Source organism: Carassius gibelio, chromosome A18, assembly GCF_023724105.1.
Source record: "Carassius gibelio isolate Cgi1373 ecotype wild population from Czech Republic chromosome A18, carGib1.2-hapl.c, whole genome shotgun sequence".
Classification (NCBI taxonomy): Eukaryota; Metazoa; Chordata; class Actinopteri; order Cypriniformes; family Cyprinidae; genus Carassius; species Carassius gibelio.
The window spans coordinates 4,844,496-4,864,940 of NC_068388.1; the positions used below are offsets into that span (position 1 = coordinate 4,844,496).

Below are 20,445 nucleotides of genomic sequence, written 5' to 3' on the forward strand. Positions count from 1 at the left end.
TGTGCATGAAAACGTATGTAAATATACGTGTGATAGAACCACATTTAACATAAAAATACACACGTATTCTCATGAGATCACATTGAACACTCGAGTCATGGATTTCACAAGTAATTTACAATAAAATTATCTGACACATACTGTACAGCCATATATTTCTGTGAGGAACTAGTGATATTCTACCAGACACATTGTAATCTGGAAGATGTTGTTTTGTGCTTAACACTATAAATGCAGTCAATGTTTTCATGAAGGATGCAAATATGTTTTGACAAGAGAACATCATTATTTATTGTCACTTCCTGAAGAGAAGCCCTCCCCAGCATGATATCACTAACGTTAAAGTTATTAGAGTTGGAGACATTGAACTTAGTGGAGCTCATTAAATATATCATATGGATAGGCTATATACAATTAGCTTCTTTATGGAAACGTATATATATATATATATACGTTTCCATAAAGAAGCTAATTGTTCACTTTATAGACGTAGCTGTTGTGATTAGTAATTAATTGGTTATTCTTCATTAGTTGGCCATAGTTCCAAAGTAGTTCTCAATGACGATATTTTTCTTTAGTAATTATCAAATAACTAATAAGGAACTACCTATGTCCTAAATGAGCTATTACTTACTGCTTAGTTAATCTTGCTTCTATATTAGTTAATAGTATTAAGTTAAGTGTTAATGTAGTACTACCTATTACTTCCTGCGTAGCTACTTATTAACAACGGACCATTATTTTAAAGCGTTACCCTTTAAACAGTAGTGTATATTATATCACTTGATTTTTTCAAAGAATATTGTTTGTTTTTTCATCTGAAATCTTACAAACTTCATTTTGTGGAATGATTAAAAAGTATGCTTACGATATCTTTCTTGATAAAGACAGTTTGTTAGATATTATGCTATTTAATGCAATGACATCCATACATTAAATGTGTCCAAACAGTTTATGAGGCCACTGCACATGCTCACATTCTCTCTCTTTCTCTTTCTACCTCAGACCGAATGTGCTAATTTCATTCGAGTTTTGCACATCTATAACCGGACCCATGTCTACACCTGTGGAACTGGAGCGTTCCACCCCACCTGTGCTTTCTTAGAAGTCAAAGGTCACAAAGAGGCAAGGAATTCAATTATTGACTGTTTCCACACATATTGATTATATTGAGTTTTTCGAGGTTTTCTGTTTTATTTATTGGTAATCTTGAAAGAGTATTAAAGCATTATAAAGTAATTTCTCCTGTATGGTAAATATTAATGGTGAGTGTTTGGTGTAATGATTGCAGGACACCTGGTTGCACATTCACAGCAACACTGTGGAATCCGGCCGAATGAAATGTCCTTTTGATCCACTCCAGCCTTTTGCTTCAGTACTCACAGGTGAGCATGAATCTAAAAGACACAAACCTGATATAAAGAGCATTTTACTCTTTGCACGTGATAGGCTTTCACCAAAGAAAAATCTGGCTCCTCTGTACTGTCTGTCATTCATTTGTTTTTGGCTTCAAGTTAAACGGCCCCTTATGTTTGCAATGAAGGACTGCAGAGAAACGTCACACCCTGTCAAGAATACCAGCTGTACAATTTCCAATGTTTCCTTTTTCTTTTCTTGTGTTCCATTTTTGTGGGTTGTATTGAAGCCTGAATTTTTCTAGCTGAACAAATTTTGATTAATTATGGCCACAAGTCATCACAGATACTTCTTTCTTAACAGAAATTGGATTGCTAAAATTTAATTTTCATAAAAGACCAGAATTAGGAAAGTAAAAAAAAAAAAATACACAAAAGTTAAATTGTCATCATTTACTCATCCTCATGTTCATCAAGGCTAACTTGCATGAAACACAAAAGGAGTTTTGAAGAATGCAATGGAAACATTTTGTGACAAGCTCCAAAAAAAAAAAAAGTCATAAAATTTTAATAAAAGTCATCCAGCCTTATGTGCAAATGGACTATAATCAAAAGTTTAAGTTAAAATCCAAAGTAAGTATTGCAAATGAGATTTTTTACTTTTGGTTGATCTCCTCCAACAGTGTGGTTGAGGGTGTTTATTTACACGGACAGGCATAAGCAACAGGGAACAACTCTGGGAGAACACAGAGCACATTCTCCTTGATGTCATCGAGATTTGCTCCAAACCACATACTTAGAGAGATGGGTGAGGTAGGGTGGAGGCCCAAACACCAAATGATAACTCAGATAGAAATCGCTGAGTGATTTTAAAAACATAATCCATATACCCATTTTAGCTGCCATGGATGTTATTGAGACTGTATTTATGGAACATACTGTAATATCTCAGTTGGGCTTGTATATCACACGTGTGAGGAAAAGAAAACAAGAGAATGCTGATGCTGATGATTAATGTCTGCAGCCTGACTGACCACAGCTCAGTGTTTGTTTTGTTTATCCCTTTCTGTTTTCAGATCAGTATCTCTATGCTGGCACAACGTCTGATTTCCTGGGCAAGGACAGCACGTTTAGTCGCTCTCTTGGCCCGCCCCCGGATCAGCATTACATTCGCACAGACATCTCTGAGGACTACTGGATCAATGGTCAGTGCTCCCCACCAGTCCAGTTCAATACACTCATACCAGCACTCAATTTAAAATAAGAGTATTCCATTTAAAAGTGTATAATTATTATATATTTTTTTTAAATGTAATTTATTCTTTTGTTGGCAATTGCCAGCCATTAATCTAGTCTTCATTGTCATATAATGATCCATCAGAAATAATTTTATTATGCTGATTTGGTGCTCAAGAAGCATTACAACAGTTGTGCTGCTTAATGGTTTTTGTGGAAATCATAAAAAGTAAAAAAAAAAAAATACATAAAAGTTAAAATTGTCATCATTTACTTATCCTCATGTTCATTCAAAGATTGACTTGCATCTAACACAAAAGGAGTTTTGAAGAATACAATGAAAAAAATTTGTGATAAGCTCCAAAAAAACAAGTCATAAAATCATAATAAAAGTCATCCAGCCTTTTGTGCAAATGGACTATAATCAAAAGTTTAAGTTAAAATCCAAACTAAGTTTTGCAAATTAGATTTTTTATTTTTGGTTTTACTTTAAGCAGTGCTGACAACAGTTGTGCTGCTTAATGTTTTTGTGGAAATCGTAATATAGTATATCTTTATAAGGATCGTTTGAATAAAAAGTTCAAAAGGATCTATTTGAAAAATGTCTTTACTGTCACTTTTGATCAATTTAATGCATCCATTCTGAGAAAAAAAAAATAAAAATAAAAAATAAATACTTATCCCAAATTTTTGAATGATAGTGCATATAAAAACAGCTTTTTGGCCACACACAAGCCCACACTCATGCTAACACACATATAAAGCATAAGTGACAGATTGAGAAAAACCAAAACCACAGAAAATAGAAAAGGCGCAGTCATTAATATACGGATACCACAAACTGATCTTTTCTCACAGTATGTGGAAAAGTTATTACGCATTAAAAGATGCCACATTTGAGGCGTGTTGCCTGTGTGTCTATGACATATAACTTATGTAATTTACTAGAAAAGATCCTTAAATCATAAGAAACGATGAGTCAAATCAACCAGCACAGAATATGTTTACTGATAGTCAGGTATGTGTGAGTTGTCAGTGTCTTCAAACTTGCATTTGCTGTAATTAACTCAACTCAGGGCTTTTTGATATGCCCATAAAAGTGATACATAGATAAAAGTATGCATTTTGAATATCTTAAAAATCTATTTTGAAAAACTAAATGTGTTAAAGTATTATCTTCTGCTTGGACTCTGAGTAACTCTGAGAGTAACACATCAATCATTTATAGACATCCTCTGAGTTACCAACTGCTGGCACTTTCATCTTCTTTCCTCTCTATCTGGGTCTTAGTCATTTGCGGAAAGTCCAACATAATATAGCCTTTGTCTTCTCACTGAGTTAATGACTGTCTTTCTTCCACCTTTGGTTTTCTTCTGAATTTTAGAGCTGAACGTTGATGCAATTTAATGGAGATTAAACCCACACCGTCTATTTTCCAACCCTAAATACCAATTTAACAGTCTGCTGTGCGTCTAAAAGGAAATGCATAGCATTTACACTAAACAGTAGGATACAGTCTTTATACTCTGTCACACACACAAACAGTGGGTCTTAGCTCTTTTAATAGGACTCCACACTTTCTTGTAAGTCTGATAAAGTGATTGGTGGATTAGCATCACATAAATAAATTAAAGCTGACCAGCTTTTCTCTCTTTTGTCCCCACAGAGGGCAAGTTTATTTCCGCTTATCCCATCGCGGACACATACAACCCTGACGATGACAAGATTTACTTCTTTTTCCGCGAAGCGTCTCGTGATGGGAGCACTATGGACAAGACTGTGCTGTCTCGTGTCGCCCGGATCTGCCAGGTAAGACTTGTCCTCACTCTGCCTGATCAGAGAGGAACTCACCTCATCACTCTTATCCTTTCTAAGCACATAAGATTAAATGTGCTTCCCCTGGGAGGGGAAGCTTCCTGGTAAGTTCCCCCTTGATGTGATCTGCTGAATGCGGACCAAACCACTGTTGTTAGGCGGGGTAAATCATAGCAGAGGTCTGGCCATGTAATTGCGGCCTAAGTCGTTGTTTATAATGACATTTGGAAGTCCTTTGCGTAGCAAAATATGTGTGCTCAGTGACTTCATTGTCACATTGTGCTCTGCCCATCCCCTAACCAGAGTTCATTATGAAGGCTGGGGATATTACACAAAAACAACCATAAAAAAGTCAGATATGCGTTCATCTGAAGTCAAGCTAAACTATGTGGAACGACAGATCAAACATCCCACTGACCAAAAAATGCGTCATCTTTATATCCATGGAGGGTACTGTGGGAAATTAACTCTGTTCCCAAGGTTGTTCCCTAAAGAAAGTGAGTAATTGATTCCCTTCACAAACGTCTCTTCCACAAGGCTGTCATGAAAACACAAAGACATTTTTTTCATTTATGAAGAAAATGATGTATTGTGTGACAGTACATTATACTGCTTATTAAATATTGCTTTGAGTTTAACTTATTGTAATATTTGAGAAGAAAGAGCAAACATAGTAATACAACCATGAGTGACCATGAGTACAAGAGACATAAAACCAACACTTATACAGGTACAGTACCTTTCAAATGGTACAGTTAGTAATGGTACAGTTGGGTTAGGAAAATTTGTATGTATATATTTATTTTATTTTATTTTACACTGCAGACTAGCGTAATGGCCACTGAAAATTCAGCTTTGCATCACAGGAATGAATTAATAATTACTAATATTTACTGTATTTTCCATCAAATAAATGCAACATTGGTGAACATATTGTAGGAGAGTTCTTTCAGAAACAATAAAAAAATCTTACCGACCCCAAACTTTGAACAGTAGTTTATACTGAATGTTGAAAATGGTTGTTGTTATGCAACAGTATTTAATGCAGAATGCTGCAGTTGACCAATTAGGATCAAATATCGTAGAGAGTTCTGTGGTCATTTTAAGTAATTGTCCATGCAAGTCACCTGTCAGCCTGCAATTATAAAAAGTAAATGATTTAAATCAGTTTCCTTAATGCTGGAGACTTATCCTCCCGGGCTGTGTGCTATAAAAATTCCTAGCTCTATTGCAGAATTCTTAGACTGAAGCGGGTGGGTTTTTATAGCTTTAGGAGTGAGCTGTAAAACTATCTGAGGCCAGATTCCTCACTGGATAACTGGCCTAACACTAGAGAGGGCATCTTTGAAGATGAAAGAATTTGGAAAACGCCACTCCAAAACCTCTTTTAGGTCTTTCCCCTCTTTTTCTCAAGTGTGTGTTATTCCAGAGGGATAATGGCAGAGCAGGAATATGTTTGCTGCTTTAAGTTGGTGTAGGTGAAATCATTGGAGTCCTTTGATTAAACCCTTCTGGCTATAATGAGGAGATTCATTTAAGTGTTCTCAACATGTCTTTTCAGTCTAAGACCTCTCAGTGCTCTATTGTGCATCTAAAGACAGAAACCTGCTCTTGGTAAATTCACAGAGAAGGTCGTTATTTTCCCATTATAAACTCCCTCGCTTGCTCTTCTCGATTTCTTAAACTCTCTTTCTTTATCCCTCTTGTGTGTGTTTGTGTACCTCTTAAGTTTGTGTGTAACTGAGGGGTTGGTTTGTGGTTTTCTGCAGTCTCATGCTTAATAAGCTACTATAATCAGAAGCAAATGCTGTTTTTCATTTTTATTATAAAGTCTATAAAATGAAGGATTTAAATGATTAACATGCTTTCAGCACGGCAGAATTAAGAGACCCTATATGCCCTTGTGTTTGCATGCAGAATGATGTTGGAGGTTTGAGAAGTCTTACCAACAAGTGGACAACATTCCTCAAAGCAAGACTTGTGTGCTCCATTCCTGGACCAGATGGGGTGGACACACACTTTGATGAGTTACGTAAGTGCCCCCGCTTCCCGCTTCTGTATTTCAGTTTTATCATACTTTTTGGCATTTAAAAATTGTTCACTGTGCACTTTTTTTTTTCCATTGTGTGTGTGTTACAGAGGACATCTTTTTCCTCCCTAGAAGAGATGAAAGAAATCCAATGGTGTACGGCGTGTTCACCACCACCAGGTGAGACAAGAGCTCCTACAAGAGAGCATATCAATATTTCATTGCTCTTGGTCTGGGTACTGTGGCTTGAAATCCATTCTGAAATGTGTAATTGTTGATGTTAAATAAAATGAGTGGAAAATTATTTTATAGATTAATATAGCAATTAAAAAAATATATATTTGTAAAAAGTTGCGCATTTGTAATAACTTTTCGTTTACTGTGGCAGTCAGGATGTTGTTTTTTAATGTGCATTTTTGGGCTCAGTTCCATCTTTAGAGGATCAGCAGTTTGTGTCTATAACATGGAAGACATCCGTGCTGTGTTTAATGGACCGTATGCTCATAAAGAGGGACCGGACCATCGCTGGGTGGAATATGAAGGCAGAATCCCCTACCCACGACCAGGCACTGTTAGTAACACTACAGTTTCAGTGCTTTTTTATTTTTTGTCTCACTTTCAGTCACTGACACTTTGATGAATTTTATACATTACCACTAGAGGGAGACATAACATTATACTGTACCTATACCTAATAATTATACTTCAAAATCCTGCTTACATCAGAGGTGCCCACACTTTTTACTAGGATGGCCAAAAATGTAAATATATTCTAATTATATAACTAAATATCTTATTTTTCTTTCATAGTGCCCCAGTCAGACATATGATCCTCATATAAAAACGACAAAAGATTTTCCAGATGAAGTCATCAGTTTTATACGGCTGCACCCGCTAATGTACCATTTTGTGCACCCAATGACGGGCCGACCAATTTTCACTCGTATCAATACGGAGTACCGGCTCACTCAGATTGTAGTGGACCGCGTGGCAGCTGAAGACGGACAGTATGCTGTTATGTTCCTGGGCACAGGTAAGAAAAACAATACAAATGTTACTAGTGATTTGTAACAACTAGATATGATATTGTATTTGGGGAGAGTTAAGAACATGTGATGCATTTTTATTTTGGTATTTTAAAAAAGTTTTGATGACCTAGTGAAAAAAAAAGAGGCATTTTGCCTAATTCTACATACTTTTTGGAATTTTATTTGCTATTAAATTCACAAAAAAAATAAAACATTCCGCAATTTTTAGGTATTAAAACTGAAATATTATTTTCTTTTTATACATTATCCAATAGCTTTTATTTTATTCATAACTAAAAAAATAATGTTTATTTGCAGCGTATACATAAGCTATTTAAGTAGCTTTCATTTTTATCAGCCAGCAGATGGCAGTAGAGCTAAGAAGATGTAATTGTGTGTGTCTGTGTGTTTGTGTGTGTGTGTGTGTGTTTCTGTACAGATATGGGATCAGTTTTAAAGGTTGTCAGCATCACTCAAGAAAACTGGTACACAGAGGAGATCATCTTAGAGGAGCTTCAGGTGTTCAAGGTAAACGTAGCAAACATGCAAAAATGAAACGTGTATGGATGAATAAAAAAAAAAAAAACAACAACAATAAATACAATAAACAAACACTAGTAAAGAAAACATAATGATAAGTTCATCTGATAACATCACTGGTGCATTTATTTTTCCAGAGTCCCTCACCAATCCTCAACATGGAAATCTCCTCAAAACAGGTAAGAACTGAAGTTTAAACTTGGTTCTAGTAAACTAAATCTTTAGCTTGGGATTAAGGAAGCAAAAACAAATAATTTTATACATTATTTAAAGAACATTCATCAGCAAGATGTTTTTGTTTCAGAGGTTCTACAGGACTCTTTGTCATATTTAAGCAACAGCAAATAAATGTTATCAGGCCTTGGTCTCATAATAGACTTTTTATGGCCTCCAATGTTTTGTACTGTTTTATCAGAGTCTCAAAGAAAAGTCTGTTTCTTCAGTTTCTTGGCCATTCTTTTTCTTTTTAATAGCAAAGGATAATAGAGTATTGATAATAAATTATATGAAGAATACAGGGTTGGATTGAAACTTTGTGTCATTATATCATCAACATTTTACTTCTGCCTCTAATTATCTATAGTGAATGCTACCACTTGAAATCACTATGGCTTCAAATAAGTTCCTGAACAACATTTGCTTTTAAAAGGGTGTTATATGGGAAGGCCTGCTGTGACGGCCAGACTTATGCTGAGAGAAAAGCAATGGCACCATAACTTTATTCTGTGTATTGTTGTTGTAGTCATGTTTAACTTTTTTCTCTGAGTCACATGTACACTTTCTTTATTTAGAAAAAGACGTATTATGCGGATTGATAACTCTGTTAGAGCGTTTGCTCCAGTAAGCATTTTTTTTTTAAATTGCACCTGGTGTAGTACTTTGTGTATGTGTGTGTGTGTGTGTGTGTGCAGCAGCAGCTGTTTGTTGGAGGAAGCGACGGGTTGGTGCAGGTGTCCCTGCACAGGTGTCATATTTATGGGCAGGGCTGTGCAGAATGCTGCCTGGCTAGAGACCCCTACTGTGCTTGGGACGGCATCCAGTGCTCCAGATACATTCCAGCTTCCAAGAGGTAACACACACACAAACACACACACAACATGAACCGATAAAGTCATTGTCCCAAATACAAGTCGATGCAAAGCCTTGACATTGATTCACAGAGTCAGCACTTCTGTCTAACGGTCTTCTGATCGACACAGACAAAAAACGCAAAGCCACGTGTCCTACGATATCCCTGAGATGTGCACCGTGTGCAGTTTGGTGCGCTGAGGTTTTTGGGATAGCAGAAAGTTAAAATAGAGAGAGGGCTTTGTGGTGCCCTCTTTCTGACCTATTTCTCCAGGGTGAGTTGTTTCCTGGAGTTCAGCACAGAGAAGAAAATGATAAATATTTGATTTTTCCTGTGCCATAGGGTGTAGTGGGACTGGACTGGACAGGCAAATTGATTAAAGTTGCTTTGTTGTTGAGATGATGTATGTGAGCTGCCAGAGAAGTTTTCTTGCCCTTTCTCTCCCGGCTCTCCAGTCTGCCACTGACGCAAGGAGGCCAGGTCATCCTGCAGAGAGAGCGAGCGAGAGATAAGGAGACACACAGAGAGATTTTAGTTTATTTTGGAGATTATTTTGGCTGTCAAAGGCCTCTGTTTGAAACACGCTTTGTGGCATCATTAAGATTAATTAATTTTTTCTTTTTTTGCTCTGAAGATTACACTTTAGATTAGCCAGTTATGTTTTGATGGGTATTTGTTGTAATTGCTTTGGCTATTTTTAATTTATGATTGATTTATCCAGTGGTTCTCAGCCTTTTGACCCCCCACCCCTCCATTTCCACAACGATAAATTAAAAATACTTTTTACACACAGCAAGGATGAAAAATGATTGGATGCTTAACAATATTAAAAACTCAAGATGTATTTGTCTTAATTTGATTGGCGGCTCTTTTAATGTTTAAAAAATGTGATCAAAATAAATCTGAATCCAAAAAAAAGCCTTTTCATGTGTTCTTACAGAAGGGCCAGAAGGCAAGATATCAAGCATGGAGACCCATCCAGCAATTGTTGGGACACAGAGGATGGTAAGGAGGCATATGAGGGTGTGTGTGTGCATATGGGGCATAAAAGCACTAAAAGCTCTGTTTTGTTTTAAGATGCTGCATTGTCCTGTGGGGCTCACCTAATGGATCTCTACACTAACCCCAAAAATACTTTACTGTTTTTCTTATATGGTGATCACTCTCTCTCTCTCTGTTTGGCAGTGTTGGGGAGGAATGTTGAGGAGAAGGTGTTGTATGGCGTAGAGAGTAACTCCTCTTTTCTCGAGTGTGTTTCACAATCCCAGCAGGCATTGGTCCGCTGGTTCGTACTGAAGCCAGGAGCGGACCACCGTCAAGAGGTATAGTCAACAAACATTTGTCTCATTGTGTGTGTGTGTATTATTCACCCATTTTTCTAGCTCTGCCTTGTGTGACAGTTGGTAAGTTGTCAGGGTTTTGGTAAGGGAGGAACTCAGGTGCAGACAGGAAGTAACGAAAACACAGGATTTATTTAACAAAAAGGGAAAACAAAAACCCACGAGGGGGAAAACACTGACTAGGGAAATACAAAATAACTGAACAGGACTGAGTTAACGAGATAAACAAAGACTCAAAGCACGGGAACACTAACTATAAACAAACACTCACGGAAATACAAAACACTTCTTCAGGAACAATCACAAATGTGGTACAATCACAAGTGATGAACAGTCACAAATCACAATGAACCGACGCAAGACAGAGCACACTAGGAGATCTAAATAGGGGGAACAATTAAGACACGACAGGTGACACAGATAGCAATCACGACACGACTAGGATAACAAGGGGGGCGGGGCAAGGGAACGAGACAACACAAGCACATGGCCCAAAGACAAGGCCATGTGCTTGAACACAAAACACGGGTCTGCCATGATCCTGCCTCAAGACTAGGAAAAAAAAAAATCAAGGACACGAGGGCAGAATCATGACAGAACCCCTCCCTTAAGGAGCGGCTTCCAGACGCTCCTCAAGGGAACATCAAACACGGGACATGACTGACATGACAGACTGGGACACAGACACAAACCAACAAGACATGACAAATAATAACAAAGGCAAACATGAATACACCACGGCAGGGTTAGGGTGACAAATCAAAAAAAACAAACAGGGAAGGGGAGGAGGCGGGACCACAAAGTTCATGGGGGACAGACCAGGGTGGGTGGGAGGGGCAGGAGTCTTAGGAGGACGGGACGGAGGCTGACGACGAGGGGTCCGGGCAGGTCTGGGTGGTGAGGGGTGGGGGGGGGGGACTCGGGACAACTGACAGAGGACATGACAGGAGCAGATACAGGACACGGGGCAACACTTACGGGACGCGGGGCAACACTTACGGGACGCGGGGCAACAACAGCTGGACGAGGGACGACAACAGCTGGACGAGGGACGACTATATCAACGGGACGCGGGGGGACAACAGGACACATGACAACATCAGCTGGACAAGGGGGGACAACATCTACTGGACACGGGGAGACAACAGGACACGGGACATCTACGGGACACGGGGCAACACTCACTGGACACGGGGCAACACTCACGGGACACGGCATCTACGGGACACGGGGAGACGGCATCTACGGGACACGGGGAGACGACGGCTGGACACTCGGGATTTCTGGGGACTGGGTCAGGGGACAAGACAGGACTGACGGGGACTTCTAGGATCTGGACAAGACGAGACAAATAATCTGAGAAGGCTTTAGCAGCTAGGATAATTGGCATCTCCTTACGAGATGAGACAGACTGTACTAGAGTTTTTGCTGCAGAGTCGGCCGCGGCTCTCTCCTCCGCTCTCACGACTGCAGACTTGCATACAGCTCTCTTCTTTGCCGGCTCGGGCACGCCAGCGCTCACCGCTGCTGGCTCGGGCACGCTCACCGCTGCTGGCTCGGGCACGCCAGCGCTCTCCGCTGCTGGCTCGGGCGGAGACAGGGTCACAGGACCGGCAGGCCCCTTTTTCTTCCTCTTCCTCCTAGGCCGCGGTGCAGAGGTCACAGCTGGGACAGAGACGGGTTGGGGAAGTTCGGCCTCAGGCAGGGCGGACTCTGACGCCGATGATTCCGAGGCTGACTCCCATGAAAACCGTCTCCCTCGCTTGTTGGGGAGACTGAAGGTAGTGGGAGGTGCCTCAGGATTCTGGGAGGGACTTGCCTGATCCCCCAGGGTTGCCACGGCCAGGACACGACCCTCTGGGATCGTTGGCAGCTGGGTAGGTGGAGGGGACCTCTGTGGCTCCTCCTGGGAGAGGCTCTCCCACAGCCGGGCATAATTCTGGAGGATCCACTCCCCCTCGGGCGAGTATGGGAGGGTGACCCCCTTCCTGTCGGTGGGGGATGACATCCAGCACTGCCTCCGGAACTCCAACAGGTGTTGGAGCTCGGAGGACCTCCTGCCTGCTGAGTTCCTCTTTGGTCGGTTCATTCTGTCAGGGTTTTGGTAAGGGAGGAACTCAGGTGCAGACAGGAAGTAACGAAAACACAGGATTTATTTAACAAAAAGGGAAAACAAAAACCCACGAGGGGGAAAACACTGACTAGGGAAATACAAAATAACTGAACAGGACTGAGTTAACGAGATAAACAAAGACTCAAAGCACGGGAACACTAACTATAAACCAACACTCACGGAAATACAAAACACTTCTTCAGGAACAATCACAAATGTGGTACAATCACAAGTGATGAACAGTCACAAATCACAATGAACCGACGCAAGACAGAGCACACTAGGAGATCTAAATAGGGGGAACAATTAAGACACGACAGGTGACACAGATAGCAATCACGACACGACTAGGATAACAAGGGGGGCGGGGCAAGGGAACGAGACAACACAAGCACATGGCCCAAAGACAAGGCCATGTGCTTGAACACAAAACACGGGTCTGCCATGATCCTGCCTCAAGACTAGGAAAAAAAATCAAGGACACGAGGGCAGAATCATGACAGTAAGTAGTAAGCTATGCTACAAAATTCAACATTTAATAAGTATTTAATATTTATATTTATATAAGTATTTCACAGAGAATGCAAATCCAAAAGCAAGTAATAAAATTAGCTCTTGAATTTTTTTATTTTAAAAAATTAATTGTTTAATTATGTCAAGTCAATTATGTTAAGTCACTAAAATGAAAGGTTGTGCCATAAAACATAAACAGTAAGCGGTACTGTTTTGTTTCAAAGTAAATTAGTCAATTAGCATAAATGTATGAAGTATAGCCTGGGCATATTCCAGCCATAATTTCTTTTTCATAACAAAATATTTTGGCATCACAGGCTTTTTATGGTTGGACACAATCTAGAAACTGATTTACAGCAACTCTCAACCCCCTGATGCTTAGATGAAATAAATGTTGCATAATTCTGAAGATCGTCTTACTAAACAATGTGTTGTAACTGAGAAAAAGAGAACTAGAACATTTCTGTTGGTAATCTTAAAGATGGCCTGAGGCTCAGAAACTGAGATAACACAAACAGAGATACAGAACACAGCAGTACCGTCAAGAAGTGACCTTCACTGGTGGATTCATCTCTCTTATTCTGTGTTTTACACCTACACATTTAATCTCATCTTCACTGCTGTCGATTAGGTGTCATGCACCTGGTTGACATACATACTAACTGTTCCTTTCTTACTTTAGAAACACATACAAATACATCTGTCTTTCAGATATCTTTGTCCCTTTAAACTGCCCGAGGGAGTGTAATTGTGCTATCTTCTAAAACAGATTTTATGCGGTATATGTGAACAGCAGTATAGTGCAGAAACAGAGGTCATTTTAACCTTGTGTTGTGGGTGTGTCTTGTCTTTATTATCTGTGATGAATAGACGAGGGTCAAGACCCGACTCTGGAGTGGTAGATCAGCATACCCTTTTATTGATCCATCTCCACAACAATGAATCCCAACAGGAATGTGTGTGTGTGTGTGTGTGTGTGTGTGTGTGTGTGAGAGAGAGAGAGTTGAAGACACGTATGAGGAGGCATGACAGGAGGTCAAATCACAGCATGTCACAGGCTAGATGCAATTCACGAAGAAATGTGCTGTTTCCTGCTTTAAGAAATATCCTGCAGTCCCACTTCTCAAGTAAACATTAGTCCTGCTATGATGCATTTGATTTATTTTAGTTTCCCTTCCTGCTTTTCTTCTCCTCCTTTCTTTCCCCTGTCTTTCCCACAGCACAAAACAACTCCCTACCACACAGCTGCCCAAAACACCTGCAACACATGCACAATCTTAAAGATATCAGCCCTCACTTCACCTCGTAAAAGACAACAATAAATGATAGAAGAGAAAACAGCGCCTGCTTGTTTGTGTGAAAATGTATCGAATCAGAGTAAACAGATATCTGGTTGCAATAACAGAATGGACCCCTCAACATAGCTGAGAACATAGCAAAAGAATTATGGGATGGGAATTATAGAATGTTTTTATTCTGGTTGCAATTTGAATTTCAGTTCCTTAACAAGCCCATTAAAACAATTTACTTGTTTTTACGTAATACTTAAAAAAATGCACATGCCTAAACTTGCACCATGGATTAATTTTATATATATATATAAAAAAATTCTAAAGGCTTTTTATATAGGCACTTATAGTTAGCCATATTTGAACCATATTAAACTAATTCAGTTTAATTGTTTTCACTATAAACAGATTTACGGTATGCTGATTCTAAGAAATTAGAATAAATACATTTTGAAAATATAACTTAAATGAAATCAATTAGATAAAAAGGCCGACATGACAGCAGCAAAGTTTTATATTCTTATATGCATCATATTTTATCATGCTCCAGACATGGTGGTGGAATAATGCTGAAAACATCATCAAAGTCTTGCCAGCATTGTTTAAAAATCTAAATAAGAACCTTTTTATCGATTCCCAACCCTAAACAGGACTCGCTACTTCATGCTTTCTGTCCCTCTTTTTCACTCCACCCCTCTACCTAATTTTCCACACTCTACACTACCCTCTATATATTTTCCCATAGGACTGAGGGTCACCAGCAGGCCAGCTCATATTTGAGATGTGAGACAGATCCTGCACTGAAGGTTCCGGGCCCTCTTTCTCTCTTTTTTAAATCCCACAGCCAGACCCAGGGGTGTGCGGAGGGGCCACAGACAGACAGAGGCCTTGTATCGTGGTTTTAATGCCTTTGATCTGGCACTGAGACCAGTGCTGTGCTTAAACCTGCGTCTGTGATCAGAGGCCAGTTTCCTCCTGCCCCCCAGTAAAACCTTCAGCAGGAGTTACACGCCATGATATATTGCCAAGATACGAAACACAGACACACACGTTCACTTTACAACTCACCCACACACCAGAACATCTCCATGACATACACATGCGTTTCATCTTGACACTCTTGTGCCCTTAGCCTTTATATTATAGTTCCATCTGTTACAGGTGCTGCAAAACCACCCTATTTCCTATCATTCCAGATATGTTTCATTTTAAAAAGCAAATATAAAGTAGAAGAGTATAAAGAGTATACATTTGAAAGTATAAAGAGTTGTTTAGTGCAGTCATGACTATTACATTTCCCTGCAGCATCCTTTAGATTGCACAAAGATTAGCACAAGTCAATGCAGCAGTGAGCAGTTTGTGTTTTACAGGGTTTCGGTATGCTTTGAAGCTTTCTTTCCCTCCTCTCAGTGCTGCACAGCTGTACTGATTTACTCCAAGACAATAGCTTGACTAGCAGGAGAAATCAGCAGGCTCAAAGACACAGATAACAGAAAAAAGTGACCCTGGACCACAAAAGCAGTCTTAAGTCGCTGGGGTATATTTGTAAAAAAAGCCAAAAATACAATGTATGGGTCACAATTATTGATTTTTTCTTGTTTATTATGATAGCAAACTTTCAGCTTCATGCTACCCATAGCCTGAGCTACTTGTCTAGTAGGAAAGTGGTGTTACACAGATGTATTGCAAATCATTAGAATTTTACTGTGAATTCTGTCCTGATTCTTCTAAAATCTAAATTGCATTTATTGGTTTATCATATATGAGTAAAGACATGATTTGGAAAAGTTTTTGTTTATTATTTTTATTATTATTATTAATATTATTATTATATATTATTATTATATATGCACTCTGATTATTATTATCAAAACAGAAATACCACACAGGGACTAAGTGATAAATAATGAATCAAATAAATAAAAGTGAAGAATCATTTTTTTTTGTATCATTCAAATTAATCAGATTTTTTAAATATCTGTGAAGTGTGTATGGTCACAAACAGGTTTGTATTCACTGAACACACAGAGCATTTCTTATGTCAGAGTCACCAGAAAGATGGAAAAATAACACTGCAATAGATCACGCAAACACCTTAAGTTGAAAGTAGACCCTGAAATCACAAGACCAAGGGCATAACACTACTTTGCCCCCCTTTTTCTCTGTCTTTCTGTCTCATTAACATTAACATGTAGGGATGCACCGAAATTTCGGCCACCGAAAATTTCCAGCCGAAAATGGCTTTTTCGGTTTTCGGCCGATAGACTTTTACCACCGAAACAACACGGCCGAAATGTTGTGATGACGCAAACAGAAACCGCGACCTGAACGTGCACCTGCATAGCGCAGACCACGAGCTCCACGCAACATTCACTTAACACCAGTGAGAACATTCTCTCTCTTCGTATTCCTTTATTCGCAGCACTAAAACGTCTCCTAACAAAGAGATTAAGACGGACCACGAAGTAAAAACAAAGAAAAGTACAGTCTTATAGGGTCTGTTAGCACACGTCTCACTGAGATCTTCTCGGATCCTCTGCACTTCATCGCGAATGTGCTTGATCCGCGTTATAAAACCATTACTTGGATGCGGAAATAAGGCAGCGCGCACGAGAAATGATCCAGGCTGCGCTGGATGCGGAGAACCCGCGTGGAGACAGAGAAGCGCCAAGCGCAGGAGACAGATCAGAGCGCAGAAAAGACTCGTCTCTGCACCAGATGAGGGGCATGCACCCTCGTTGTCTGATATGTTAAGTGAAATTCTGCAAGAAAGTGCCTCAAATAATAATAATACGTTGGCTATTTTGTTCTTAGGCTACTATATATATATATATATATATATATATACATATATATATATATATATATATATATATACATATATATATATATATATATATATATATATATATATATATATACATATATATATATATATATATATATATATATATATATATATTTATATATATATATATATATATATATATATATATATATATATATATATATATATATATACATATATACATACATACATACATACATACATACATATATATATACATATATACATATACATACATACATACATACATACATACATACATACATATATATATATATATATACACACACACACACACACACACACACACACACACACACACAACAGCTAGATGGTTAACTGTCTGAAGTCCCCATCCCCAGAAGTGACCACCCTCTTGCCTATACTGGAGAAGTGATGCACTTTTTCTAGTCCTACAGAGAACAATTTCAAATGCACTTCACCTAAATGCACTTTGTTTTTATGAGAGAACTGTTCATTTTAAAACCTTTCTGCAGGCCAGTAGGCCTGTACATTATTATTAAATATACACATGAGTGGGATACATTTTTGGTTTGAATTTTATTTTATACTGTGCATTGTTGCAATGTGCTTAATAAATATTTGCATCATTTGTAATTATGTATTTTTATGTTTTTTTTTTAAATAAGTTATTAAATTGTAATTATATTTGAAACTTTAATATTAATTTATCCAATTGCAATGTCTTAATTTTAGTAAAGTTAGTACACGGTCATAGCAATAAATGCAATGGTACTAATAATTGGCATAATTTCTTTCGGTGTTTCGGTTTCGGTTTTCGGCCTTGGTTTTCTCTTTTTCGGTTTTCGGTATCGGCCAACAATTTTCATTTCGGTGCATCCCTATTAACATGTGGTCGGCTTGTCTAATTACATTCTAATGATCAATCAGATGGCATAATGTGAGGTCAGCAGGAAGTGAAGCACTGAGGTTAAAGACTGATCTCTGACCTTGAGAAAGTCTCACTGTGGGCTTCTGGGCAGAATGATTTATGAGAATAAACCCGAAGTGACGCATAAATTCACAGTTTGGTTGTGATTAAAGGAAGTTAGAGGGAAAGGTTGGAGGAAGAGTTTTCAGGAGTGATGATAAAACTGTGTGAGGTCGAAGTGATGCGAGGTGCTCTTCCGCCATACATTACAGTCATCATTGTTATCCGCTTAGGAAATCGGCACTGTTTATTTTGTTTCACCATAATTACTCGTGTAATTAGTCATGGAACGTATTTAAATATGGAAACATGGAAGTGTTTGGTAGCTTCTAAAATTAATTCCTGTTTGGATCCTAAGGAATGAATGCAGCTAAGCTAAACGCTAACATAGTGGCACCGAGCTCTACAGCGATTAAGTGCACGAACTGAGGCGGGAGTGTTAGGTATCAGCTTGTCTAAGTTAAGGGAAGAACATAGTGGAATATGGAAAAACTGTGGCGTTTTTCTTTAAGCTGTCATGTGTCCAAGAAAGTATTTGTTGATGTGGTTGATTTTTATGAAAGAATCAGTAATTGTGTTTTTGTCGCAGATCAAACCGGACGAGCGTGTGCTGATAACCGAGCGAGGTTTGCTGATTCGTTGGCTCCAGCGTAGTGATGCAGGTTCGTACTTCTGCACCTCCCAGGAGCACAGCTTCACCCGTACCCTCCTCCACCTCTCTCTTCACATACTGGAACGTGGACAGATCCACGCACACCAACCTGCTATACGGGAATCATCAGAAAATCCGTCCATGACAGAACCCCGCCAGCGCTATAAGGACTACGTGCGCATGTTGAGCGACCCCCTGCGTTCTCTGGATGAGTACTGCGAAACACTTTGGCACAAAGAGAAGAAGCAAAAACAGAAGGGCAAATGGAAACACGTTCAAGAGCTCCGCAAGAGCAGGAACCGACGCCACCACTAGAGGCACCAGTGAGGCCTGGATTCGAGTGTGATGTTAGAAGGGTCACAATGCCCTTAGAGCATCTAGATGTGGATTAAATGGACTCTAAACCAAATACTAAGGCATAAATTAATAATCTCCATTCAACCCAAAAAAAAAAAAAAAAAAAAAAAAACTTTCAGAAATAGCAGTGAAACAACAGATGAATCCTGTTTTTGTTTTGTCAAGTCCCTCAAAAGTGACCCAATGATTCCACTGATTCTCTAACCTTTTGAAAAAATACCTTATTTAACACCAGTCATCTTGACTATTCTTGAAAATACATCAGAATCTATTAGTTTTGTTAAAGCCCCTTAGGGAAAGGTATGGTATTCTAAAATTATATATCTATTAATCTATAAACTATGATCAAAACAAAGATTTTTTTTTGGTCTAAAAATATCTGGATTGAGGAAGCTTTACAAAACAACGCATTAATTTTAACCAAGAATAAAATTGCATTCATGTTGAATGTATGTAAATATTTATATTATTTGTACATGAGATTGTGCATGCTTTAGGATTATTTACATAGAACTCTCTTTAGAGATTACAGTTTTAATCAAGCATTTAAGTTTCACTGAATAAAATACATTATTTTTGTATTTTTGCAATGTGTCTTACCATAGGTAATTTGTTTACGACATATGCCGTTATTTAAAATTGACAATGATGTTGAAATAAACTGTTTCATAACTACTTAACTGTACAACCAAGAAAAGACAATTACTTTATTATTTAAAGAAATGGTTCACACAATAGTTCTGTCTTCCTCTATCAATGTTGCTCAAACCAAGCATGATTTTTATCCTCCAGGTGAACACAAAAGGAGATTTAGCACAACGTCCAAGCTTCTTTTCCATACAGTGGCAGTTAATGTTGACCATGGCCTTGTTAAACTCCAAAAAGAGTGTCATAAATGGAGTCTATATGACTTGTGCACTATATTCTAGACTTCTGAAGGTATATGAAAACGTAAAAGAGTATGTTGTAAGTAGACAACAAGTAATCATTGATTTGCTATGACACTGGCAGCAAGATATAATATATTGAGTTAATTGTCCTCAATTCAACATTTTATGATATAATGTAACTTTTTTTTTTTTCACAAAATACCACAGACAATTATTTGCTATTACCACATCAAATAGAACATAAATCATTTTCAAAACATTGCTTTTAATTTTTAATATTATAGTTTATATCTTGTGATTTTATATTTAAATGAAGATGGAGTCTTGATACCAGAGTTTATTCAAGACATGTGATGCAATATATATTAAACAACCTGACCCCATATCTCTGCCTAGAATGTTTACACACACACACACAC

The 20,445-nt window shown here is 38.4% G+C and overlaps 1 protein-coding gene across 1 annotated transcript in view; it reads left to right on the plus strand.

Annotated features, from left to right (window-relative positions):
- Positions 1 to 20,188, plus strand: part of LOC127933854 (semaphorin-3D) — a 35,380-nt gene extending 15,192 nt beyond the window's left edge. Inside the window, exons 5-18 of the mRNA XM_052530879.1 lie at positions 1,006 to 1,125; positions 1,292 to 1,385; positions 2,432 to 2,560; positions 4,258 to 4,400; positions 6,324 to 6,438; positions 6,546 to 6,615; positions 6,862 to 7,006; positions 7,246 to 7,468; positions 7,903 to 7,991; positions 8,141 to 8,182; positions 8,915 to 9,072; positions 10,013 to 10,077; positions 10,258 to 10,394; positions 18,717 to 20,188. Of these exons, the coding sequence (XP_052386839.1) occupies positions 1,006 to 1,125; positions 1,292 to 1,385; positions 2,432 to 2,560; positions 4,258 to 4,400; positions 6,324 to 6,438; positions 6,546 to 6,615; positions 6,862 to 7,006; positions 7,246 to 7,468; positions 7,903 to 7,991; positions 8,141 to 8,182; positions 8,915 to 9,072; positions 10,013 to 10,077; positions 10,258 to 10,394; positions 18,717 to 19,094 (1,908 nt within the window). The 3' untranslated portion in view covers positions 19,095 to 20,188. The remainder of the gene's footprint in view (positions 1 to 1,005; positions 1,126 to 1,291; positions 1,386 to 2,431; positions 2,561 to 4,257; positions 4,401 to 6,323; positions 6,439 to 6,545; positions 6,616 to 6,861; positions 7,007 to 7,245; positions 7,469 to 7,902; positions 7,992 to 8,140; positions 8,183 to 8,914; positions 9,073 to 10,012; positions 10,078 to 10,257; positions 10,395 to 18,716) is intronic.
- Positions 20,189 to 20,445: the final 257 nt, after the last annotated feature.